The sequence below is a fragment of the Acipenser ruthenus genome, chromosome 9 (genome assembly GCF_902713425.1).
Source record: "Acipenser ruthenus chromosome 9, fAciRut3.2 maternal haplotype, whole genome shotgun sequence".
NCBI classification, from domain to species: Eukaryota; Metazoa; Chordata; class Actinopteri; order Acipenseriformes; family Acipenseridae; genus Acipenser; species Acipenser ruthenus.
The window spans coordinates 31829637-31857467 of record NC_081197.1 but is presented as its reverse complement, the minus strand read 5'-3'; the positions used below and the strand labels follow the sequence as shown (position 1 = coordinate 31857467).

At 36.9% G+C, this 27831-nt stretch overlaps 2 protein-coding genes across 18 annotated transcripts in view; one reads left to right on the top strand and one right to left on the bottom strand.

The window, feature by feature from the left end:
• LOC117405968 (muscleblind-like protein 2) overlaps positions 1–8405 on the bottom strand; it is a 73823-nt gene extending 65418 nt beyond the window's left edge. For 6 of the 17 annotated variants that reach the window (XM_034009554.3, XM_034009556.3, XM_059029833.1 and 3 more), the window contains exon 1: positions 8145–8401. The gene's annotated coding sequence lies outside the window, so the exon portion shown is untranslated. Of the gene's footprint in view, positions 1–8144 lie in introns of all 17 variants that reach the window. The other 11 variants (XM_059029837.1, XM_059029838.1, XM_059029840.1 and 8 more) reach the window with 5 other exon arrangements.
• Positions 8406–24658: 16253 nt separating this feature from the next.
• LOC117405207 (2-oxoglutarate receptor 1-like) lies at positions 24659–27573 on the top strand. The gene is made up of 2 exons (XM_034008079.3): positions 24659–24769; positions 25532–27573. Exon 2 carries the CDS (start codon positions 25542–25544, stop codon positions 26511–26513), a length of 972 nt encoding a protein of 323 aa, XP_033863970.2. The 5' UTR covers positions 24659–24769; positions 25532–25541; the 3' UTR covers positions 26514–27573.
• The last annotated feature ends 258 nt before the right edge of the window (positions 27574–27831 follow it).

The window sequence follows — 27831 nt, the reverse complement described above, 5'->3', positions numbered from 1 at the left end:
TATGGTAACTAAATTATTTCTGTGCGAGGTCTGTTTCTCAAAATTAAAAAAAAAAAAAAAAAAAAAAAAAACACACACAACGAAAATAAAGTTTAATAAATGATATGTACGTTGTTAAAATGTAATGTATACTAGAACTGATATACATCTATTTGAGTTGTTTTATTAATGTGTAGCTATCTGTAATAAAACAAAATTTGTGAAAAATAAAATGAAAAATTATTAAAAAAAAATTTAAAAAAATAATTTCACGGGCTCTACTCATATTGCATTTCTGTTTAACATTTCAAACATGAAATACAGCGTTAACCATGAAAAACTAGTGTACTACTACAGTAGATAGGCTATTACTGTATCACAAATTGCTGCATGGGATGGCAATTTATAGAGCATGGATTGGAGATGAAAACTCGGATAAAGAGCATGTTGAACTGAAGTATAACATCACAGATTTGAGACAGAGCTTTCAAGCATGAATAATAATAATAATAATAATAATAATAATAATAATAAGATAATGACAGTGACACGGCAATTACAGACTATGGTATTTTATTATCAGACTCTGATTCCAATTCCTATCCAATGATAATCCCTAGTTTCAACAACTTGAATTTCAGGAAAGCCAAATAAATTTAAAACATGCTGAACTATTACAATTCATCCCACAACAATTAAATAAAACTCCCGCTTAGATGTACAGTCGCCTGTGGAATATGCATCTACATCCCATAATAGTACTGTACTCAGCTGACAAACTGCAATTTGATTGGTAAAACACAAGAGGTATGTTGCTACAATATGTGCATTGCAGAAGTGGCATTCGCTGGTTCCCAGAATCTTCATGATTTTTACCTACTACCACTGCATAGATGCTGGCACACACCAATACAGGGAGCATCAGCTTTTAATATACACAATGTTGTTAAAATATATTTATGAAGCACTTACTGTATTGGTGTGTGCCAGCACATACGTTGGAAGCACTTACTTGTCCCAGGCAAACGGACAAGCCTTAAAAATCGAGCCTTGATTAGAATCAGACTGAGGAAATGTAAAAAAATTCCTTCTTAGTCAAATCTGTTACTTTAACCAAGTGCTGACACTACACTGACAATTCTGAGTCAATATTCCTTTCTGCTGTGCTACAGATTGCACGTTTTCTATCAAATGGACGACTAAAAAGTGCTATTTTTCACTTTAGTACAATCAATGACAATTTTGCTACAGTTGTGTGCATGTGTTAATTCAAGGAACTCATTGTAACCCAATTAACCTTTTAAGAACAAACTATAAATAGACGTAACTAGAGGATCAATAAATCCATACATATCTTTCAAACATCTGGGGTGTAGCACATGCATTAAACCAACTGTTGACCCTTCATCAATTCACAACACAGGACACTAAATGAATTTGTTTAACAGCCTTTATTGACACGGCTACAGCACCACATGCCAAAAGGAGATACAGCAGTAAATGAAAAACCTCCTTAACATGATGAAAAACAGAATACATGCATGGAAACACAAAAGCTTCTGGTGTTCCAGATGTTCTGTGTCTCAAAGAAAGGAAAAGTGTGTATTTCAAATGGAACACTCTCTGCCCAAAGCAACTAATATACTAGGCCTAAATGTACCCATCACTTCAGCAGTGATTGGTTACAGAGAAAGAGAGTCAAAGCGTGAGCCTTCAAAGTCTTTGTTAAAATACTGATTTCTCAGTTTAGAAGATGACCAGAATAGAGTCTTATGATCTTTAGTACAATGAAATCCTCACAAACCAAATCTAGGGCTACTGATTTTCCACGGGCGGAATCACGGAATTAGGCACTGGGAACGGAATTGGCATTTTGGGAATGGAATTCTGCTTTGCAACTGCACGTTTAAAAAAAAAAAAAAAGTGTGCAGTCTTTTACCGCTGTTATTGTCTATAAAAAGTAATGGATTGCTTTGAAAACTACACTACCCAGAAGCCCAGCAATGATGCTTGTATAAAACATTTGTGTATGTTTATTTGAATCATTGGATAATGAGAAAACAGGTGGTTTTCTGGGAGTTACGCTGATGGACTGTCTGTTTGCTGCGGCGCTGCCGGTGTGCTGTGTTAGTCGAGTTTTTAAAAAAGCAACTAGCTGTTTTGTGAGTTCTGTTCTATGGAATAATTTTGGAGTTGTATAGACAGAAAAGTAAAAAGTACATGAAAAAAAAAAAACATTGATACTCTGTTAAATTCTCACACTGTTCTATTATTAAAAGTACTATTCATATGGTAAAATGTGTAAGTCTTGATCAATATATGAACATTAAGTTATGTAATATTTATTACTGCTTAAAAATGTGCAGAGTAAAATACTCTGTGCCACCTACTCCTAACTTTTTTCCAATCTGGCCCCCTTAAATTTAAAAAACTAGTTGAAGAGCCCTGCTCTAACTAAAGCAACTCTATCTGTTCAGGGTATATGAAAACACATGCCAAGAGTTTTACAGCAAGTACAGCATAAACCAGTCTGCGTTGTTGCAGATGAAACTACAGATGGGAGAGATAAAAGTGTCCTGAACATTGTATTTAATTTGTAATTTTATGAATATTGTATATTTTTGTAATAATGCCTCTTGTTTTTGACTAATCTGTATATTGTAATGTCAGCAAAACACCTTTATTTGATGACTGACCTACAGTACATAGTGGACTGCTTTAAGAAAGATTTTTCCTGAAAACTACAGTATCTCAGGGACTTAAATACAAAAAAAATGAGTTCAATAGATTTTTTATGTAAAAATGTTATTTATGTTATTTGTTTATTTAGCAAACGCCTTTATCCAAGGTGACTTACAGAGACTAGGGTGTGTGAACTATGCATCAGCTGCAGAGTCACTTACAATTACGTCTCACCCGAAAGACGGAGCACAAGGAGGTTAAGTGACTTGCTCAGGGTCACACAATGAGTCAGTGGCTGAGGTGGGGGTTACAAGCCCTTTTCTTTAACCACTGGACCACACAGCCTCCTATATTTATTTAATATTTATGTTCAAATTACGCTGTTAATTCGTAATAAATTGGTAAAAACTGAAAAAACTGAATTGGTCATTTTGAAAAAAGGAAAAAAAACAAATTGGTCATTTTGAAAAACGGAATTTGCCATTCCCAAGAATGGAAAATCAGGAGCCCTACAAATCATCCATGCATTTCATGTTAAAAGTACACATTTTCCAATTTCCTATGCAAACCTAATTTAACTACCAAATGTAACTTCAAACTGGAGGTGCTGAAAATGAAAGGTGGGGGGGGGGGGCACCTTCGGGCAATATTTAAATAGGTACAAAATCGTCATTTTGTGTGCATTTCACCATCAAAATATGCACAGACCAAGTGAGTTTCATAAGGAATAAGACATCAGAAACACGAGTCTAAAAATATTTATGTAAGAGTCAAAGCAACAAGGCAACGTATTAACTACGTCGCAAATCAGATGTTGAATAAATAAAATGCAATGACATACTAAACACATAGCCTGCTTGTACTGTGCTTAGATGTATTTTTAAAATACAAATAAATACATTAATCTTCAGCATTAAAATGCTTCCATTCTATTCGAAACGTGTATATTCACACAAATTGTGGTGGTCTCGTAACACAGATCAGACTTGAAAACATGTTACAGACACCCATGCTAATCGGGAAAGTTCCGCCTTTCGTGCATTCGTTGTGTAGACGCATTGGGAAACAAAGTTACAGTTTTAAAGGCAGTGCACTACTGCTTGGCATTTGGTAGCAGCTGTTACTTATTAATATAGAGTTGGTAGATTTTTACATTTATTTATGTTCTCACTACCTGTCTTTAAAGCTGTAATTAGCATCGCTTAACCATGGGCTGGATTAAATCGAGCTCAGATATTTTGTAGCTCTGCATTCCTTAATGAAAACTGGTGGCTTTCCTCTCACTGTGAGGAGGATATCATCACTACACTACACACGCTGATTTCATAAAATACAGATATCCTGTATGGATACACACGGCTTGATAAACTTAACAAATAGCAAAAATGTACAATTAATAAAGAAACGACTTGAAGTATTAATTATCTTATGTGTTTGCATTAAAAGGGGCGCTATTTAAATTGCAATCCGGGGATAAAGAGCAATAAACCTGTTAGCAATCGAGCTAGTCGCGCTGCTTTTATCTGTGGGTAATTCTTTAGAGTGAAAGATCAAATGAGTCAAAATCACTGTAAATTGATTTGTTTAGATTTTGTTTTTATTTGAATTGTTTGATCTCTTAGTAGTTTCACCCACTCCCTCCTTTATAAACGTCTTGCATCCCCCCCTGCCTTCCTTCTATATACATACATCTTGCATTATATTTTTACATTTTGGAACTCCCTCATTACAGTGCGGTCAATTACAAAATATTCAACTCAAAATGTAACAACCAACAATGGTCAATGGAAAAAAATATTTTCTACTGGAAGCTAAAAATGAAAATGGCAGTTTGTCATGCCGTGGCAAGAAACACAGTTATACATCCATTAAAACAGACAAAACAAAGTAAAACAAGGTTAATCTACCTTCCTTAACGAGTGGATGTCTCTTCTGCGTTCTTATCAAACATAAACTGTCTATTTCTACTTGAATGAATACTAAAAAAATCTCACATTCCAAATACAGTACTAGCATGAGCCTACTGATAGAAATGATCGTGCCTCACTGGCCTGGGCCGTTGCAGTAACAGTTATAAAAGGGCATAGTGAATAAAAGAGAGCACGACAGAGAAGATAGCACCACAAAAATACAGTTTAGAGTATGATTTCTTTGGTTTAATTAAATTAAAATAAGTGGCATACACAATGTGAACTGGTTCTTACTAGTAAAAAGAAACGTAGGAAGGTTATGATTTGTTTATTGAGAAATATATTGACACATGTTAACAGTTAAATACCCTTTATTCTCGACTGTTTAAATGTGGTTCTGGAAGTTACAGAGATTCATTTATAATGTTTTGCCATCCCACATTGTTAAACACACAGTTATCATAGCGAAACCAGCAGCTAGCTCAGGACAAATTTGTAAGTAAACGCATGACAGTGCTTGGTGCTGATACTATCAGTGATAGGTTGGAACAATGAACATCGTCATCGGATAGCAATGCTTAGTGCTAATTGGTTGAAACACTAAATGACAGCACGTCCACGGCAATACTAATTGGTTGAAACGTTGATTCATGACGTTCTTGCAGGCAATGCAAATGCTCATTCATAAACTAAAGTTAACGAGAAAAGTTGCTGGTGCGGCCGCACCGCCACTGCACCCCTCCCTCGCATGAGGAGGTGCGGTCGCACCCCGCAGCCCTGTAAACAATGTCTTGAAGCATTAGAAAGGTCAAAAGTTGTGCCATTTTTGCCAAGAGAAAAGCCAAATTTAAAAGTTTTTTTTCTGTAATTTCAGAGAAGCATTAAGACCCACTGTCGGATATGAAAAGCTAGTAGACTTCTACTAGCTAGTCTAGAGTAGAGTATGCTTAGCCTGATTTACATATGGAAAAGGTCTAGAAATACAATACACAAGCTGTCTCAGTTTTTTTTAATGGTCATTGACCCTGAACTACAGTAGAAAGCAGAACAATGTTATAACCTGCAAATAAACCCCTGTACCTACTATAACCTGGAGTATTTTTGTACAGGTGGAGGGGGCGTTGGCAAAATAATCCAGTCAGCAGACAGAACCCATTTGAGCACTACCGATACTGTGTTTGCATATCTGAATTCACAATTGTTCCCACACCAGTAATGGGGATATGCTCTTTGGAAAACGGGTCTACTGGCAAACAGGAACAAGCACTGGTCACTAGGAAGCATGAAGCTGATCCAACCCGACTTTTGCCACCACCATCATAAAGAATGAAACCCTATGTTAGTTTTCAAGCACAAATACCTCCGTCTCTGAATTAACCCTAGCAGTGCTAAGCACGTCATGCCTCAATTAAAGATGTCCAATGCTGCCTGAGAGAAGAGCACAGATGTTGTGACATCCCTGTTAGTTTTTAATTTGAATTTTAGCAAGCCAAGACAAAAACCTGTCTGACTGGGAATTAGAGTAGACGCGGGATGAACAATCCAGAACAAAGAATTTCAAGGACAAATTATTTGCAAGGGCTAAATCTGCAAACAACACCTCCAAATCTATAATAAAATCTGTTTTACAGATCCTCCCTAGACTACTGGAGCCGCACAGGTCTGGAGAAATACATACCGTAGTTACCTTTTAAACTTTAAAAACAAATCACCTGTAAGTCAGATAATGAAATTAGAATTGTATTTAGGTCAGCCATGCATTTAACATAGATTATTGAGCTATAGTCTACTAAATCATCTTAGTAGCTGCCCTTCTTTCCTTTATTAATCACATGTTTGTATTCACTGTGTAGTAATTCAGTATACAATATAACCATTCACCATGTCACTCAATCTGCACTTCAGTAGTGCAAACCTTAATCAAAGATACATTCAGAAATAAAACATTTTCAGTTTTACATTTTTAGCCCAGATAATCAAACCCCCTGCAAGACTGTTATTATTACTAAACCAGTTAAACAGCTTTAGGAATTATTTTATGCAATTATTGTTAGGTATTATTTGGCTGAAAACCCACATGCCCAGAGGTGATCCTTTTTAACACCATGAGACTCCAGTGTATACAGACCAAAGTCACAGAAAACCAAGACACAAATTACTGGTCTTCCCTGCCCATCACCCAATTACAGTCTAATCAGAGGTGAAAAAAACATACACTACTAGACTGGCATGAGGTAACAGCTTGCCAATTTCCCTAGGGTACAATTCCACAGGTAGTTCAAGGTCAACAGTACCTGTTGTTGCTCTTCCAAACAATATTGCAATTAAATATATATTTGCAGCTGGGGATTTGCTTAGTTCAAAACAGTAATTTGGAAATCTGCTCCTTGTGCTCCTACTGAATTGTCTTTCAAGTAAAAAACGACTGTGTTATATAAAAAAAAACACATTTTAATACATTAATATATGCATTAAATATAATTCTGCCTCTAGAGCATTTAGATTCAGATTCACATATTTCAAATGCATTGCCCTAGCTAAGCTTGTTTACGATGAAAAGTAAAGCACACTAAAACAGTGAATCTTCACATAATACAACCAGACAGACAAAAATGTCTGCTTGGTTTAATTAATAATCTTTAAAAAACGCGAAATTATCTTAAAAACAAAAATAAAAAAATCAGTTCTTAGAATTACTCACTTATGTCACATGATCCCAATTCAATGAAACGGAGGTGGACATCTTTGGGCAGAGTAAACTATTCCATGTACATAAAATCTGAGATGCCCTTTTCAGTCTATTGTATTTCTGAGCTGGCCCCTGTCTAGTATTTAAAAAGACTGGATTGTCCACCTTTAAAAAGTACTCAACTGTGTGTATTAAGGAAACTGGGGCACATGAACATTAAAAATGTATGCCCTTTGCCTGATGAAAATCTATTTTGTTAGTGCGGATATTTTGGTTGATTTATTTTTAAAAAAAGGGAGAACCACATACAACAGAGATAAATAAAATGTATTTCATATTTTAAAATATCAAATGTGAAGTTAGTTTAAGACTACTAACTAGCATACCTTTTTTTGCCTAGCCAGACTGGTACCGCCGGTACATTAGACACCAGGCGTGCAGTTTGTACACATGATCACGATGTAGCTAGTCGTGCATTCCGCATTTCAGAAGGGCTGTGCGATTACTAATCCAGTATTAGTCTGGTGCAAATACACAGCAATGATTTGGAATAGTGTACACAGAATAGATGATAACATCGTTATAAAAGTAACATGTACATATAGCACCGGAAGTAGCCATAGCTAAAAACATTTACCATATCTAAACAGCGCAACAAAAATAAAACATGAAATGAATTGAAACAAGAACAGATTCATCGTAACATATTCTCTTGATAAGCACTGCAGACTGGTTTGCTACACTTCTTCAGATACAGTGTATAAGAATGTATTTGCAAGTCATATCTGAAATCACTGTAATATGTGTATGTTAACAAAACTAAACATGGATGCTTTTTTCTTGTGGTTTTGTCATTGCACGTATAAAAACAGCTGCATACTTACCTTATTGACCTGTTCAGTTACTCACTACCGCTACTGTGTACCGCAAATTGAAAATCAGGGCCACGATTTTTTTTTTAACTAACTGCGTGTTATTTTAAGGCTGTCTTCCGTTTAAAATAAATATTCTCGTCAAAAAAATAAAACTATTTTTGAAGAAAGCAAAACCAAAACCGCTTTATTTTCCCTTCTGTGTTACTTTGCGCTAAAGCTGTAAGTGCAACAAGCCTTTCTGACAGCTCACAGAACCAGAAAGACAGACTCGCGTATGGGGGTGTTCAACGGAGTAAACTTTATCATTGGATGTTGGACAATGGGTCATATTAAAGTAAAAATAACACGTTTTCTTTCGTTAATTTTATGAATAGATCTTTACATACAATTTCCCCAATTAATCGACTAAATTAAAGGTTTTAAAACAATTTCCCGTCACCCCTGTTTGAGTAAGGGAGTGGTACATTCCTAAAGAATGTCATGAGCCCCGGGAAGGGCAGGGGTCTAACTGTTACCTTGGAAACAGCAATGAGCCTCCGGGGATTTTGTATGAAGGTAAACTGTTTTTTAGATCAACAGGCGGTTCCGTTTAATGTGTTGCAGAATTGTCATTTAGCGTGTTGCCTTTAGTATGTATATTGAACTTTTTTATATATATATTTATATATAATATATATTTACCCTTTAACTGCTGTACAGACTGCAATGCTTATCGAGTGGGTACTTGTGTGATAAAATGATTACATGTATGCCTAAAATCTGATTTCTATAACTATATTTTATATCCCATTCACTTTTTTTTCTTCATTTTTCAACTGTCTTTTGCCAACGTGGATTTCCACCAATTTACTTTTCCCTTTTTTGTAATTTGGCCCCACCCCAAGGATTTTAGTTCCTGGCTTTGCTTATGCGGAGTTTGAAATTTGGGAAGCAGCCTAGACACTGAAATGCGTCCAAGGTCTATTTCAGCAGCCTGACCAAACCCATCAATTTTTTTTAAACAAACCAAAACACACACACACACAACCCGTAGAATCCCTGGAATATCCTGTCTCTTACGTAGTTATGACGAGTAACTGGTTAATCCACCGTTAAAACATAGCAACAGACCAAGCAACGTAGAAACTTAAGTGTAAGTCTTTACCAGAATTCATACCTGACGATTCCTCAGAATTAACATGCATCCCATTTGTAGTCATAGCTTTATATACATTTACCATGATTATGTGATTAAAATCGCTCGCCTGTGCTTTGCTGTGTTTTCACCGTTGACTGCTAAGCTATTATCTATGTGGTGGAATAACCTTGTTCCTTTTGCAGTGTGTACGCTGACACAGACCCCACCGTTCCCCAGACTACAGTGCAGGTGGCATGTGCAATGTTTATTTTTTTGTGACACTCAGCTGAGATAACCTGGCATATCTTCAAACGGTCATCCCTTATAAAGACCCATTCTCTAAACAGCACCATATGAATAACCATGTACTGCACTGCATAAACTATGGGGCTACATCATTTCCAGATATACTTTGCTTTGTACAGCAAGAGAACGTAATTACATTCATTGCTTTCATCAAATGTTTAGGACAAAGATTCAGCTATCTGAACAGTTCTACCAAAAGTTACAGTTTTGCAAATGTAAGAAGTTGTATATTTAATAAAATAAAACATAGACAATGTCCATTATATGCATTTATATTTTATTGGTCACGCCGATGTTATTTGTACATCATGTATTTTTTACAGTAAAAACAACACAGGGTGTACACTATGCTGAAGTTTGTGCAAAGGCATCATTAATGAGAGGAAACCATTTTAAAAATAGAAACTTTCCTGCAAATAAGTTGTTTCTTGCTAGTTTATAACCCCACAATTGATACAACTTCATAAACCTTAATACATAATACCTCTAAATAAACATACAAGTTTTAGATGGGAGGGGGAACTACATCCTGGCTTGAAACTCTACCATTTAAGACAATACCGCACCATATTCTGTACAGTCGAATCTACGATTGATGACACCATGTTGTGCTATTCCTGTCAGCCAGGTTGAGCACATTGGTGTAATAGATCTGTGCCACTTTATAGGCATTTAAAAAGGTCATGTAATGTGTACCTTGATGCACACCATTGATCCCGTGGTGCATGGAGGGATGCACAGAAAACACAAATGTAAAAAAGGACCACTTGTCTAATAGTGCTTTAGATGCCATGTGCTTGAATAATATACTCTTGCAACCAGACAATTTGAATAACCACTCCTTAGTTGTTTTTTTTAAGAATATATTTACTGTACTTTACAACCAATACTGTTCACTAAACGTGACTGCTTAAGGAACAGCTTGGGCTCAAGTCATGGCAAAATCATTCATAATTCAGTATTTTTTTATACACCTTCTTACAGCGTTGAGATGTTAAGGGGCAGCAATTCTGCATTACATAAAAACATAGAAATGCATATTGAGGGTCATTCTTCTTCATCTATTCAGTAATACTAAACAGAAACACAGCAAAAACAAATAAACAAACACTGGGACAAATCTGTGTATTCTTTCACAAAACAGAGGTTAGTTTATAAGTACTGGGTTTCTTTCTGTTGACCTGAGGAGAGGACTAAGCAGCAGGTATAATTCTAAAAAAATCACCTTAAAACAAATAAATAACTTAGAAAAAAAGTGCAATTCCTCCACTGCAGAATGTTTGGTAATAATATTTGTTTTTCACATACTGTCATTTTTACCCTTGGGTGTTTTAAACCTTGGACTCTGAATCATTACACAAAACAAGGCTAATGTTTCAAAACATGGCATTAAAACTATTTACTTTGCCTTGACTAATTGTTGAAATTCTATCGAGAACTAAGCCTCAATAACTAAACACTGTCTTGCCCAGTGGTCAGCAAAGAATTGGTCAGCAAGGATTGGGGACTTCCCTCTCTAGAGCTAGTGATTTTAAAAGCCAGCTCATCTCTGCTGTTGCTGATCATTAATACATTCCTTTGTGGAGAATGCCGTTCCACCCCAGCCCAGGGGTGCAATTAATTCTGAGAATTGGTGAGAAAGTACTGTGAAAGTTTAGCACCAGAGAACATACTGGTTCTAAATTATCAAACCCCGCCCTAATCAATCTCCCCTCACAACTTCCACACGACACAAACCTTCTCTCCTGTGTAGGTAGATGAGTGCGGGTGAGTCATGTGAGTAGTCCAGACTCAATGAGAAGCTATCATCTTCTATGGTTGCTAAGGAACAATAAAAAGAAACATTAAACATGTCTACGGGAGCCAGAATTGAATATTGCTGCCCTATATGAGGTAGCGGCCCCCTGCTCCCATCCCTGTATGTGCACGTGGAAGGGCTTCATTGTGTGAGTTGTTTGGCTGTGGTATACATACACTGTACTCTGACCTTCAGTAACACTGAGTGTCACAACTGCCCTTATTCTGCTCAGCATACTGCTGTCGGTACACAGTTGAGGTTGTTCATTTCTTATCAAGAGAAAATGCAGTCCATTGAAGTACCTTAAGAGTTCACACTATATATTTACCAAGTTTGCAAAGGCCTGGACAGTGACTCGGTGTTGACAGATGGATGCTCCATTTCTCACAGTGCGGCTGGCAAGATAAAGGTTGTTACATGACATGCAATTAATTGTTATGAGGGATTTTTATTTTTTTTATTTTTTTTTACCTACTTTAAATTATGTCATATAATGTGCAAATGTAAATTAATGTTCAGTGACAAATAGACAAATCTTTAATGAAATGTTAGACATGCAGATAATGTAATCAATATTGAAAACTCAAATTTCATATTGTAAAGAATAGGTTTGTGTTGTAAATCATTTTTACCATTTAGTACTGTTGGAAGCCCGTATGACAGGAAGCAGTCTCATAAAGCCCTCTAGTGGACAATCATAAGTAATACATGCTGTAGTAGGACTGTATTTTATCTGCTATAACAATACTGTAGTAACACTCCTTTCTTTAATACTTTGGTGCGAACATGCAAAAACTGAAGAGTGGTGCAACTGCATGATTGTGAATAATTGCAAACATGGGTGATATACTGGGTAGAGGGATTACACCAAATATTGCGCATAAGCCACCAATATGAAACAGTATAAGAACTGTAGCTGTCCAACCTGCTTGCATCATTTATATTACTCATACATCAGTTCAAGGAGAAAGTATGCTCCCTTGGTGACTGCCTTGATTGGAGTCTTGAAAATATTGATTTTGTATATAAATTAGCTGTGCATAATCAATGAAAAACATAAAACATTTTGGTACAGCAGGTCCAGTATCGGCATCAGTGATCACAAATTACCTAAGAACATAAGAAAGTTTACAAACGAGAGGAGGCCATTCAGCCCATCTTGCTCGTTTGGTTGTTAGTAGCTTATTGATCCCACAATCTCATCCCAGGGTGTCAGCTTCAACAACATTACTGGGGAGTTGGTTCCAGACCCAGACAATTCTCTGTGTAAAAAAGTGCTTCCTATTTTCTGTTCTGAATGCCCCTTTATCTAATCTTCATTTGTGACCCCTGGCCCTTGTTTCTTTTTTCAGGTCAAAAAAGCCCCCTGGGTCGATACTGTCTATACCTTTTAGGATTTTGAATATTTGAATCAGATCATCTTCTTTGTTCAAGACTGAATAGATTCAATTCTTTTAGCCTGTCTGCATACGACATGCCTTTTAAACCCGGGATAATTCTGGTTGCTCTTCTTTGCACTCTTTCTAGAGCAGCAATATCCTTTTTGTAATGAGGTGACCAGAACTGAACACAATATTCTAGGTGAGGTCTTACTAATGCATAGTAAAGTTTTAACATTACTTCCCTTGATTTAAATTCAACACTGAATATCCAGTTAAACTGGTGCCCTTCAACACTGAATATCCAGTTAAACTTGTAAACCTGCACTAAAATGGAACTCTTTCAACTGTATTTTAAAATGGTGTATTTTAAAATGACCCCAGTGGGAAACACAATCAGAAAACGTGAGTGGTGGTGAAGATACACTTTATTAACTCTTGTCTGTTTGATCCTTTATCTCACACTATCTGAATGACGAACAGGAACAAACAATAGGTGGCTTTTCATCCTAAAATTATTATTATATTTGTCTGGATATTGGGACTGTGAACCCACCTACAGATTTTATTATAAGGCGAGACAAATACACCTGGCAACACACATGGACCTCGTATAGACTGACTTGCCAACCCTTAAAAGGACATTAATAAAAGACAGCAGATAGCTTATCATTAATCTGGCCTGTGAATAGTTTATAGTCTGGCCAAATCTAAGCATTTCAGATATGATTTGTATCTATACAGCTAAGATGAAGCTGAGAAAATAACACAGTTAAATATGTGGTATGTAAATGGGACATTGGACAATGCTGTTTCATGTACACAGTTTCATGTACACTAAATTGTTATTTCTAACTAGAGGTGGGCTCCCCAGTATCTGTGCTCTCAATACCACAAATAACATTTATTAGGATCTACATGTGTCAGAAAATTGTTACGGTCCCAGCTAATCAATCAATGCTAGAATGAACTCTGATTCCAATTACTTCTCTACCAACTTCTTTCCAGCTCTGTGGTTCTGCTTCTCAAAACAGATTGTGTATGGTAATGTTGAATTCAAGTTTGCTTTGTCAGTTTATTGTAAAAGTTTGATATTTTGCCCCTTTACAGTATGTGTATTTATTTATTAAGTTGCAGTGACAGGGAAGCCAACAAGCAGCCTTGTGGCTTGTAGGGAAAGTCCATACCAGTCCCTAAGCGGTGGATTCAACAATACAACACTGGCAACACACCACTGCAATTCAAAAATGTCTTAACATTCAATTAACCCTTAAAACACATATACATTGTGGTCATGAACAAACCCAAACAAACAGCCAGCTTGATGCATGGCCACCAGCCACGATGACTCAAAAGCGAGAACCAAAGGAAATCTAATCACTAAATATGAAACCAATATCTCAAAGTGTTTGGCCAAGGTCAGATTTCAGATGTCTCTTGACTGATTCGTTCACATAACCCAGCAAACATGAAGTCTGCAAGTGAAATGATTTCTGAGATGAAGTGTGGAAGAAGTATAACAAAACACATGCAGCACCCAAGAGAAATAATACCAACAACTGTCATAAAAAGCAAAGACATCAAAGCCAGCAATACAGGGTCCCACTTTTTATGTGTGTTTGAAGTTAGTGATAGAAACAAAAGGGTTCACTTGAATCTCCAGTTCAATGCCGACCATTTAAGACACTTAAAGACAAGGTAACTTAAAGGTAAATAGCATTTGGTCCCATCTAATATTTATGGAGTGAAGAGCCAATGTAACCACGGGCTTCCATGTGGAAATACCAGAGCTCAAAAGCAATGAACAAAGCTTAATAATGCACAACAAGTTAAAGATAAAGATCAGACATCAATAGATTAAAATAGGTTGGAGCGAGATCCCAATAGAACAGGTACAGTAACAGATTCCTGCAGGACATACTATAGTGTATGCTTTTAGTAGGACATACTCCAGTAAATACAATGGTAACTGTTCCTGTTTTGTTCCTCTACCATTATAACGCTGTATACAAACTCTCACATCAATCCAACAAATCGATCAGATGTTATAAGCCTCACGAAATTTCACAGAAACAAACATCCAAACAAGAAAACATATAAAAACAATATGTACGGTAACAGCAATTTTAAACAATCTCCCCCAGAAGGCTATATATTTCAGTAACAGAGGGCCCTATGTATTTATCCATTACCAATCAGTTTCTAAACACAACCTTGAGGAACTCATAATAATCCAACCCACTTCTTCACCCACCCATCCATCCTACCAAGGGCAGCAGTGGTATACTGAATTTGATACCAAGACATTTCTCTGTCCCGCTTGGTTCAACAACAACACATACAGTAAATAACCCTGAGTCGCTTCAGTGTTATGTATTTCAAGCAGGGTCCTGTTTCTAGGGCAGAAAAGGCTATAAAAGTATTAGTCGACTTGCCAAGTCACATGTTACAGTGCTGTTTGAATCCAGTATCCCCTGTGGCCCATGCCATTTGCTCTAATCAATAGAACAAAAAGCCTTCTACACAGACCTATACATCTCCTTTATAAACCTCCTGAGACGCAACAAGGCTTCGGATACCATGATCCTACTTAGCAGCACAGGAAATGACAGACAGACGTCACTCCCACGTTAGTACGTCATAATTGCTGCTTTGCTTTAATGCAGAGGCATCTCAAGTTCTTAACATACCCATCTCATACATACTCCATTGTTTTGTGGAACCCATTTTTCTCCATAACTTTCACCTGAAGCAGGAGGACTGCTCTGCGTTTGTAGTAAGAGCTAAGAGACAGCACTGTTGGATGTACAGTTGGTGGCAAAGCTCATTTCCAGTGATAATGCAGCCTGTATTCAACATAACAGGTCTGCTGATGTCAGAACGTTAATGTAGAACTGATGTCCAAGCCACTATCAGGACTGTCCCCAAGGATGGCATCTATTGATCAGACTGCAGATAAACAAGAGGCAGAGGGACCTACAGGAGTTACAACTTTATTTCTGCTATAACACTGTCAGTAGGGTTGAGGGCCACCATGGGCAGCCAGGGCAGCACAGTCTTGACATGACAAGTGCACAAGGTGTTTACATTATTACAGAGGGCTATTTAACCATTCCTCGATGATTACTGTCTCTATTCCTATCAGGACATTTGGGTGGACAAAGTATGTTCTCCATAGAATGGCCAAGAAGATGTTCATTTTTTGTCTTGCAGATGTAATCTCTCAGTATGCTGTGTCGTGTTAAGCATGTCAGAAAATGACAGGGAGATACTTACACAATACAGAGAAAGGCATACAGGTGCTACATTTCACATGTTTTTATTTTTTTGTGCCCACCCCTGGTACATTACTGTCCTTTTAGGAAGTTTATTAGCACAAAATGTTGCCCCCCCCCCCCCCCATTATTTTGTTGGTAGAACAGAACTCATGCACTGATATGAAAAGAAACTAATATCACTTTATATGATGCAGCAATTAGACCCTGCCTGCCCTGGAGCCCACCCACGCAATACTATTGCAATCCGGATCCCAGACATTCATGGTTTCATTATCACAGATTCATTTTCATCTCCCTTAGCTGGAGAAAAAAACAACAACCATACAGCTTCTTGATGTTTATTGCATACAATACAAACACAGAGACTATTATTAAAGCTAACAGTGTGTTGTAGGCCACAAATGCACCCTTACATCACTTCACCTATAGATTCCTGATTTCAATGCGCCGTTATTTGCTTTGTTATTGGCATCGATATACCTCTTTATCATTTGCAGTTCATAGGAAACAACATCTGATTAGATAGCAAGTTGCAGACACTTCTGTCCAACATAGGGATAGATGTCATCATCTAAGGCTGTATCGGGAATGTTGCTATGGCTGCTACAGTAAACACATGTATTGCTAAAGGCAGGTTGTTTTATTCCTTGTTAAAATAACAGTTAGGTGGTCGTGGTGTTGCCATGGCTACCCTGTTGGGCCAGAACAGCATTATGTATCGATTAGCATTAGTAGTTAAATTATTAAACTATTTAAGAAGCACTTGTCTTAAATACATTATCAAAATATCTAAATATGATCACAAAAAAGGGTAATTTAATGGAATGAGTAACCAGATAACGATAAAAAAAAATATATATCGTTATTTAACATTACGCCTGAAGGCTTTGTTTCAAAGGAGTTCAGTCCAAACATTCTCAGTCAACATCCTACAAGAATAAATCCTGTTATTGAGTTGAACAGCTTACTGTGCATGCGGACCAGTGGACGTTTTGCGCCCCCTTGTGGCTTGCACTATGCTTATACTTCTTGATTTCTTCAGGGTTTTCTAACACTATTGGTACTTGCCGAAATAAATCATAACCAAGCTAAATCCATGACCTCACCCTCACAGCTGGCGATGTAGCTATTTGAAAGCATAAAAACACAAAGTGTATTCAATCTATTATACTGGTAACACTGGTAAGATAATTATTTTTTAAATTCACATTTGGCAAGGAATGTGTCTATACATGTCTACACTAATGACAGTTACTCAATCCTAATTAATCAATATATAATTCATTTTTACTTTTATTTTTTCAATGAGAAAAAACTGCTAATTGTTAACTTTAGAAAATTATATCTATCTCATTTGGCCATGGATCCTAAATTATTGTATTATTATTATTTCTTTCTTAGCAGACACCCTTATCCAGGGTGACTTACAATTATTACAAGATAACACATTATTTTTACATACAATTACCCATTTATACAGTTGGGTTTTTACTGGAGCAATCTAGGCAAAGTACCTTGCTCAAGGGTACAGCAGCAGTGTTCCCCACCGGGGATTGAACCCATAACCCTCCGGTCAGGAGTCCAGAGCCCCTAACCACTACTCCACACTGCACAGCAAAGTACACTATTACTGCGACATAGTCATTTTTGAAATTGAAGACATAATTAGTGGTATTCTGTCAGTGAGGCAATTCAAATGACTATGGTGGTGGTACCTTTCTACAATTACAATATCAAAGCTTTATGAGATGAGATGGACTATAATGAAGTAAATTCCTGTAATAAAAACAGAATGGATGTTGTGTAAGTAAATCATTTATTATAAGCACTGTTGAATCAAGAAAACCCATTACAAAACAACCAAGCCAGTAAATACTACTACTTTCAGTTTACTATGGTAGTAAACCTCAAATACCTTTAAACAATAAAGTTAATGTTATATTGTTCAGTATTACTGTAAACGTCACTTTATTATCTGCAACTGTATACTTAATAGTTTATAGTATATTATTAATTTCACAAATACTTTATTCACATCAATACTTTATATAAAAAAAGGGTATACAGTGCCTATAGTCTACACTCCCTTTCAAAATTTTCACCTTTTGTTGCCTTTTAGCCTGGAATTAAAATGCATTCAAATAACATCCTACCCAACAACTTCCAAGTGAAAAAAATATTCTAGAAATTTGTAGAACATTAATAAAAAATAAAAACTGAAATAGCTTGGTTGGATAAGTGTCCACCCCTCTTGTAATAGCAATCCTAAATGAGCTCAGGTGTAACCAGTCGCTTTCAAAATCACACACCAAGTTAAGTGGCCTCCACCTGTTTTAAATTGTAGTGATTCACATGATTTCAGGATAAATTCAGCAGTTCTTGTAGGTTCCCTCTGCTGGGTAGTGCATTTCAAAGCAAAGACTCAACCATGAGCACCAATGCGCTTTCAAAAGAACTCCGGGACAAAGTTGTTGAAAGGCACAGATCAGGGGATGGGTATAAAAAAATATCAAAGGCCTTGAATATCCCTTGGAGCATGGTCAAGACGATTATTAAGAAGTGGAAGGTGTATGGCACCACCAAGACCCTGCCTAGATCAGGCCGTCCCTCCAAAGTGGATGACCGAGCAAGAAGGAGACTGATCAGACAGGCTACCAAGAGGCCAATGGCAACTTTGCAAGAGCTACAGGCTTTTATGGCCAAGACTGGTGAAAGTGTGCATGTGACAACAATATCCTAAGCACTCCACAAATCTGGCCTGTATGGCAAGAAGGAAGCCATTACTCAAAAAAGCCCACCTTGAATCCCGTTTGAAGCATACAAAAAAACACTCAGGAGATTCTGTAGCCATGTGGCAAAAAGTTTTGTGGTCTGACGAAACTAAAATTGAATTTTTTGGACTAAATGCAAAGCGTTATGTTTGGCGCAAACCCAACACAGCGCATCACCCAAAGAACACCATCCCTACTGTGAAACATGATGCTGGCAGCATCATGTTATGGGGATGTTTCTCATCGACAGGGACTGGGGCACTTGTCAGGATAGAAGGGAAAATGAATGGAGCAAAGTACAGAGAAGTCCTTGAGGAAAACCTGCTGCCCTCTGCAAGAAAGCTGAAACTGGGATGGAAGTTCACCTTTCAGCATGACAACGACCCAAAGCACACAGTCAAAGCTACACTGGTGTGGCAAAGGAACAAAAAGGTAAATGTCCTTGAGTGGCCCAGTCAGAGCCCTGACCTAAATCCAATCGAAAATGTGTGGCATGACTTGAAGATTGCTGTCCATCAACGCTCCCCAAGGAACTTGACAGAGCTTGAACAGTTTTGTAAAGAAGAATGGTTTACGACTGTAAGTCGTCCTGGATAAGGGCGTCTGCTAAGAAATAAATAATAATAATAATAATATTGCCTAATCTAGGTGTGCAAAGTTGGTAGAGACCTATCCCAACAGACTCACAGCTGTAATTGCTGCCAAAGGTGCTTCCACCAAGTATTAACTCAGGGGGGTGGAGACTTATCCAATTATGATCTTTCAATTTTGTATTTTTAATATATATTTTTTTTCTCAATAAAAACTTTTTTCCCCCTTAACAGTGTGGAGTATAGTGTGTAGATAAGTGGAAAAAAAATCCTAATTTAAATGCATGAAACTCTGAGGCACTGACACAACAAAATGTGAAGAAAGTTCTAGGGGGTGTAGACTTTCTATAGGCACTGTATATGAATAATAATCTGTTTTACCACGTTTCTCAATACTTTATTCTACAGTTTACTTTGCAAAAACTTTACCGCAGCAAGATTTTAAAAGGGGAAATATATGGTACAGGATGTAGAAACATGTGCTGAATAATAAAGACACTGGATTCACTTTAGGAAGAATAGTTTGGTTTACGTGCAAATACCCTGTAACCCTTTTTTTTTTTTTTAAAGCTCCACCCTTTTACCTGTTTTTCAAAATTAATCTAAATAACTCCACTAGGTGTCAGTCTTTCATTTCAGTGTGTATCATAAAAACATTTTTTGAAATAAAACTGTTTTGATGTCCTGCCAGTGATAAGACTAGAAAGACACCATGCTGTCAAGGTAGATTCAAACTGATACCAAGAGTCACAGACACAATAAAACCATATGTTGGGACAGTGTTACAGATGTTTTTGGCTGCAATGCAAAGTCAGCTCCAGTTATTCCCAGTGAAATTTGAAATGACTGAAGCTTGCAAACTTTTACATATCGTTTGTGGTAACTCTTTCAGGACGCTATATCACATTTTTTAAATGTTGGAAGGAAAAAAAATACATATATAAAGCCTGGTTTGCTTGACACTAAAGAATAATTATTGGTCTTTAAGGGGTTAATAAATTAGTTTAGGAAACTCATGGCGGATCTTTTTTGTTTTGTTTTGTTGAGAGGGACTACCGTGATATCCGGAGTAGAGGAAGTAAGCTGTACACTTTAATAAGACTGGGGAGTGACTTACCAATTTCTCTATATCGAGAAATCTCCCTGAAATAATGAGATCCGGTCATTTCAATTTGCTTTAGAGGTCATTACAGCTCATTTTGTTTCTTTAATCTCTTGATAGCAATTATAATCACTGATTCGGAGAGGTTTGTGACCATTCATTTTATAATTGCAATTATAGTAAAGATCTCCAAAATGTCCAGCTTTCTTTCCCCTCCATTTTATGGGTTTCAGATATAAAAAAATATTCAAAAATATGGAGTTGTGAGTTCTGTTAAACTGTACAGCTATGCTGCTGAAGAGAGAACTAGGCCCACACTATCGTAAAATGGCAGGAGATCAGCTATATGCCAATTAGAGAAAATCCAAGATGTCTGTAGCTTGAGGAATAACTGAAGAAAATGTCAGGTTGTGCTGAGGAGTTAGGAGATGGCACAGGTCTAAATCAGGCTGCGTGTTTGGGTATCGTTAGTAGAATGTATGAAAGTTTGCTTGAAAAATGCCAAGTTTGAGCTGTTGGATTCATTAATTGAAAAAAAAAGGTGATGAGTGGGAGGCTGTGAAGGATCCGGATCTCAAAGTCTCACCCTGAGTTTGCACATTTGGAAGTAAAGTTGCAGTGTGTTGTGGGATGCAGGAGAGGAGAGAGGGTTGCAGTGTGTGGGTGTAAGTGTCAATTTAAATGGTGGATGTACCAGATTGTGACAAAAAAAAGTTTTGCTGTACAGACTGTTTCCGTAGTTCTTACTGATCGGTCCTGCATGACTGATACATCTCTCATGACTTCTATAAACTGGTAGCATGACTACTCTACAGAATTAAACCTACGTGTTGCCTTGTAATTACACTGGTCAGACAAGAAACAAACTGGAGACATTCTGGAAACACAATCACGAATTATAAGTTTAGTTTGTGTCACATGAATCAACATGTTAAAGAAAAGGATGTGGATTTGAAATGAAGAACAAGACAATAGGAGAAATGGAACTGAGACAAGCCCCTCTTCATCCACCCGCCATTATTTTGATATGTGGAATGCTTGGTGTTTCTAGATTTTAAACACTCAAAGAAAGTGCTGGGTGTTTGTGTTCTACTAGAAAATTAGGATCTCCACAAAACTGGATTAATAGATTAAGTGTCTATTTTATCCCCAGATCATGCAGTGCTACACACAGATAACTCTTGTCACATAACAAAGCTATGTTTATTTTCTAAGGCATTCTTTGATTCCTTGTAGGATATCAGTGTAGTTTAACGTCAGACTGCCACACAGTCTAGCTAAGATGATGGGTATTGATCAACAGGCTGCAGGATTCTCTCTATTTTCTCTTGCAGATTTTACTGCCACTCTTTTTTTATTTGGTTAGTATAGTTTGGTTAGTATAGGTACTCTCTTGCTTGTGCAGTTCCATTTTCTGGATTCAGTAGATGGCTAAGGGAGGGAGAGTAAGTATGTTGTGCATATTGATACCATTTTAGCCACAAGTGTCCCAAGGGAATGATGTAAATAACCATTGTCACTGAGGCAGGCAATATGGTTGGGGTTTAGAAGGACTTACTCCCTGACCCCAGAGAGTGGACCCTGTTATGGGAGACTATTACAAACTGCATCCTGAAGTCAGTTGACTTGTTTAAGTTAATGTTGATTATATTAGAAGGTTCTAGGGGTAAAGGGTAAAAATGTTCAGAAGGAAATTAACTTGGGGGACTGGGATGGGGACGGGACAGGGGGGCGGGGGGTTTGCTGTCATGTAAAAATGAAAGGAACACATTTATTTTACCTGAGCATGGAGATTTGGGAGGTTAATCAAAGATACCATGGAACTGTCTTTAGGATAACCATAAGCTGTTAGTTTGCTAATGGGTGTTTCAGCAAACCCATACTGCAGTTTGTTAAAATCAAACATTTTACCAAGGAATAACAACACTCAGGCAATGTGATGCACAGTCACCAGCATCACAGGAGGTCAGACCAGGGGTGCCTCACATCACAGCAGGTCAGACCAGACATCATTTTAATTTCACATCCAATTAACATTGTCAGTTCAGTGTTCTCTAATCTACCAGGCACAGCAGTAAAGCCATGTGCTTGTCTTCCACAAAAACTCACCTAACTATTTTCCCAATTTCTAATACAGTATGGAAACATGTTTTACAAAGACAATATAGTAATACAGTTTAGATTCTTTCTTCCTCAACACACATGGACCTAAATGTTCTCTTAAAATTATACTGCAGTTCCATGCTAAGGGATAGGCAAAATAGTCAAGGAAACCATTTAAGTAGAAGATAGAAAATAGTTGACCACAACGTATATAAAACCTGGTATTTCTAACAGTGTTTTAAAAACATTATTTAGACAAGAACAACAAAATGATATCAAATATACATGTTGGTGGGGACCTGGGGGGTTATAACAGACACACATCATGCAATTTGATTACACAAAAAGCTTTGGTCTGTGCTATTTCTAACTAGGGTTCAGTGCTCTTTGGACAACTTATTTTGTTTTGAACCCCTGCTTTGTAAGTTTACAACAGAAGTAAAAAGTTTGTCTTGCTCATATGGGAAGTATCAGATCTGATACAGGTCCGAATGGAAAGGGAATTAAGAGAGATAGGAATGTGGTTACTTGACGTGTACATTCTCTAATTCTTTCTGTATTGACCTTACCTGGTAAAATAGTCAGAAACAAACCAAGCAATCTTTCATTGCCTATGTCTAAATACTGATTTAACAGTGAAATGCCACTACAACCCAAAGCTTGCTCAAGCAATTTAAAAATCCTCACAGCACGGCTACCACTAAAACAATGAAAGACAAATTAAGAAAAAGGCAGACTTCTTTTTGTTTTTAGCACACCACTGTACACCATAATGTTATCAAATAATGTTCCTGACACAATCATCAGAGTTCAAAAAAAATATTTGAAATAGAAATAGTCTCTGAAAATTCAATTCACATTTAAAACAGAAAATATTATTTACTATTTTAAAATAGCTATTTTGTAACTAGTCAAATATTTTCATGTCCATCCTTGTGCGCTACAGAACTAGGGCAGCTGGCAGCAATCTGTGGACTCAGACCACATGGCGGTTTCTTCCATTGTGTTCCCTACCCACCTTCATGGGGATATGATGAGAATCTTGCTATTTGTTATGGTCAGATAGATTTTTGTATGATGAAGTGCACACAAAGGTAAAAAAAACTGAAGGGGAACTCTTATGTCAGTCTGATTGGATGAATTGTTTGCTAAATTCTTCTTCTTCTAAAATTCCTAAACGCTTCCTCTTAACAGACAGTCCTCCCTTATCAACCTGTGTGGGCATGTAAAGAACACAATACATAAACCCTCTGAGAGCCTTTGAGGAAACGACTGGATAAAATAGACCTGGAGCAGTTCATTGTGTAGCAATACTGTAATTAGCACCTCTTCTTTTATACTAAAGGATTGCATGACTAGATTATTTAACAGTAAACCTGTCTGTTCAGCAAATAGAGTAAATGTGTTTCATCCTGTGGATGAGATGTTAATCAATGTCCTATTTAAGTTACTCTGCAGATAATGCACAGTTCACAGCCTACCTCTGTAAACCACTTTGTGATGGTGGTCCACTATGAAAGGCGCTATATAAAAATAAAGATATTATTATTATTAAAAGAGTGCATTAGCACATTTAACCTTGCAGCTTTCTGTCTCTGTCCTTGCCTTACCCTAGGGTTGATCATATTTTTGAAATGGGAGGCTGTATGGTCCAGTGGTTAAAGAAAAGGGCTTGTAACCAGGCGCTCCCCGGTTCAAATCCCACCTCAGCCACTGACTCACTGTGTGACCCTGAGCAAGTCACTTAACCTCCTTGTGCTCTGTCTTTCAGGTGAGACGTAATTGTAAGTGACTCTGCAGCTGATGCATAGTTCACACACCCTAGTCTCTGTAAGTCGCCTTGAGTAAAGGCGTCTGCTAAATAAACAAATAATAATAATAGTAATAATAAATGGGTTTGAAAGGGTTTAAAGGTACATGATATGTAAGAATGTCACCATTCCAGATTTTTGTTTGATGAACTGCACCAAAAAGTAAAAAACAAGGGGAGCTCTTATATCAGTCTGATTGGATGACTTGTTTGCTAAAACATTCATCTTCTAAAATTCTTAAACGCTTACTCTTAACAGACAGTCCTCCCTTATCAACCTATGTGGGCATGTAAAGAACACAATACATAAACCCTCTGAGAGCCTTTGAGGAAACCACTGGATAAAAAAGACCTGGAGCAGCTCATTGTGTAGCAATACTGTAAGTAGCACCTCTTCTTTTATACTAAAGGATTGCATGGCTAGATTGTTTAACAGTAAACCAGTCTGTTCAGCAAATAGAGTAAATTGGAGCAGAGCTACCTTTATATGTTCTTTGGATATATAAATGAAAGATGGAAAAAGGGCACTTCTGTCTATCTTTTAGGAATCCCTTTTTTCAATCCTTGCGTCCATCTCTAGGAATCTGTTATTCTGACTGTCTATCTCGCATGGACATGTGATAACATTAAATAGAAGAGATTTTTTTTTTTTTTTTATAATTTAATGCTGTAAACAATGTGTTAAATGAAAACTTTTTTTTTTTTATAACCAAAATGTGTATGATCTGTTTCAGGAGCTATGTATCGTTTTTGTGGATAACTAAGGATAGCTGGTTGATAAATCTCTCCCCCCAATCCACTTGCAGGTGTTGATTTGATAAGTCAAGCAAATTTCACTTGAGACACATTAAAAACATTTAGAGAAATGCAATTACGTGTAAATGAACACAGAATCACTGTTAGAAATCAGAATATTCATATTTCTTGGTAATCTGGGAGTTTTTCCCATTAGGAAAGCAAGTTAACTTGGTACAGTAGATAACATCCTTTGTTTTGTAATATTTAAAAGTGTATGTATCTTCTGTGCTGTGAGGCAAATTTATGTTGAGCACCAGGAAATACTGAATAATGAGGGGATTACGAAAGAGGAAGATTATTTACAGAAAGTTATTTACAGACTCTGGCTCTGTATTTCTCTACAGAATTCGTGCCATGGGAGACAATGCTTCAGACCACGCTTCCAACTGCACCAACGTTGATACTCTAATGAAGAGGTATTATCTCCCAGCAATATATGGTACAATCTTCATTGTGGGCTTATTGGGAAACCTATTAGCCATCACAGTGTATCTGGTCAAGATGAGACCATGGAAAAGCAGCAGCATCATCATGTTTAACCTTGTGGTAACAGATTTTCTGTATATGTTGACTCTGCCCTTCCTTGTGTACTACCACACCAATGGCGATTCCTGGGCCATGGGAGATTTCATGTGCAGGTTTGTGCGCTTCACTTTCCAGTTCAGCCTTTACAGGAGCATCCTCTTCCTCACCTGCCTCAGTGTCTTCCGCTACATCGCCGTTGTCTACCCCTATCAAACTCAGCAGGTGCAAAAGAAACGGTGGGGCATCCTTGTTTGCATCATTGTCTGGGCAATTGCAGCAGTGGCAGTCATCCCCATGACGACAATGATCTCTGTGAGTGAAATGCAGAATGTCACACAATGCTTAGATTTTGCGAGCAGTGAGGTGGACACAGTTTGGTGGTATAGCTGGCTTTTGACAGTGCTGGGGTTTCTCGTACCCTTAGTGATTGTATGCATGTGCTACTTCAGCATTGTACGGGCGCTGAGCACAGGGCCTCACACTCAGAGTGAGTGCAGGTTAAAGGCCCGGTGTCATGTCGTCCTCATCATAGTTGTGTTTGTGCTGTGCTATCTGCCTTTTCATATATCAAGAGGCATCCGGGTGCAAACCAATAAACCTGGGTTTGACTGTCTTGTGATGACGCGAGCTCATGCAGCATACATCTTCTTTAGGCCGATTGCAGGACTGCACACTTTTTTCAACTTAGCTTTGAATACAACTGCTGGGGATCAGTTTCAGAAAGCCTGTAGCGAGCTTTTCAGCTGCTTCCGTTGTGAATCAAAACGCAAGGAAGTTTGCAAAGTGGTTGTCATTTCATAAATCCCACAACCCTTCATAAATGTATATGTATACCATTTAAAAAGACTGTTTGGGTAACTTTCAAGAAGTAATATTGAAGTTATTCTTCTTATTAACTCTGGGATCTATTATTCTGATTAGTGCAATTACTGTGAACCAAAGCTAGTTTGTATCGTATGTTAAAAACAAATGTTGAAACCATGCTAACCAACTTTTGGTGATGCCAGCAAGCTAATGATACCAAACACAACACAATGATACAATGCCATGAGACCAAAGGTTTAGCTTTAGATTAATGTAAATATGTGGGTCAATCACTTAATGAACACAGATCAAACTCCATCTTATGGGAATTTTAGATCCAAGGTATGATTTAAAAACATATATGTATTTAAAATGTACAGCATGTAGTTCAACATACCTGCAGTGTACTATGTATATTTAGACAAATTAAAAATCTTTATCAATGTCTTGATCAATGTTTGTCTAAATTCATTACAACTGTACCTTTCTTTTTATTTCTACTCTTAACTGTAAAATATACAGACAGATTTATGATGCTCTTAAAAGGTTTAAGATAGGATATGACTATATAACAAAATTCCACTTTACATTAAGTGCCTGTAACTGTAATGTGACTGGATTTGTAGTTACTTAGTAATTGTATTATAAATACACAACCACATGTGTAATTACAGTAAGATTACAAACAACGATAATAACTGTCAACATGTTTCATTTAGTAAATAAACACATTGTTGCATTGTAATACAGAACCATATGTGTACGTACTATGTTACTGTAGTGTAGTTACAGTGCAGTTATTAACACTTCATTTAAAGTGTTTGCCAGTAAAGAAATTGAATTACCTGTACTTGTTAACAGCCTAATTTAAATATAATAACCATAATTTATTAGGTTTCCTTTATAAAAGACAAACACATTATGGTAAACTTAAATTATTATTATTTTTTTTCAAACTGGCAAATTTATTTCAGGTACAGTCACTAATAAAATAATGTGATATCTGTATAATGTGAAATAATGTGACATCTTGTAACAATTGTAAGTCGCCCTGGATAAGGGCATCTGCTAAGAAATAAATAATAATAATAATAATAATAATAATAATAATAATAATAATAATAATAATAATAATAATAATAATAATAATAATAATGGTAGTGGTAATGCTGCTAAGCAATGTTAATACACTCATTTGGAATTACGGGGCTTTTACTGGTCTGCTTTGGTAGGTTGTGTTGCACGTTTAGGATTACATGCATTCAAAAGAGGAAAAATATTTCCAGTTTGGGGATCTGGAGTTTATTTGTATTTG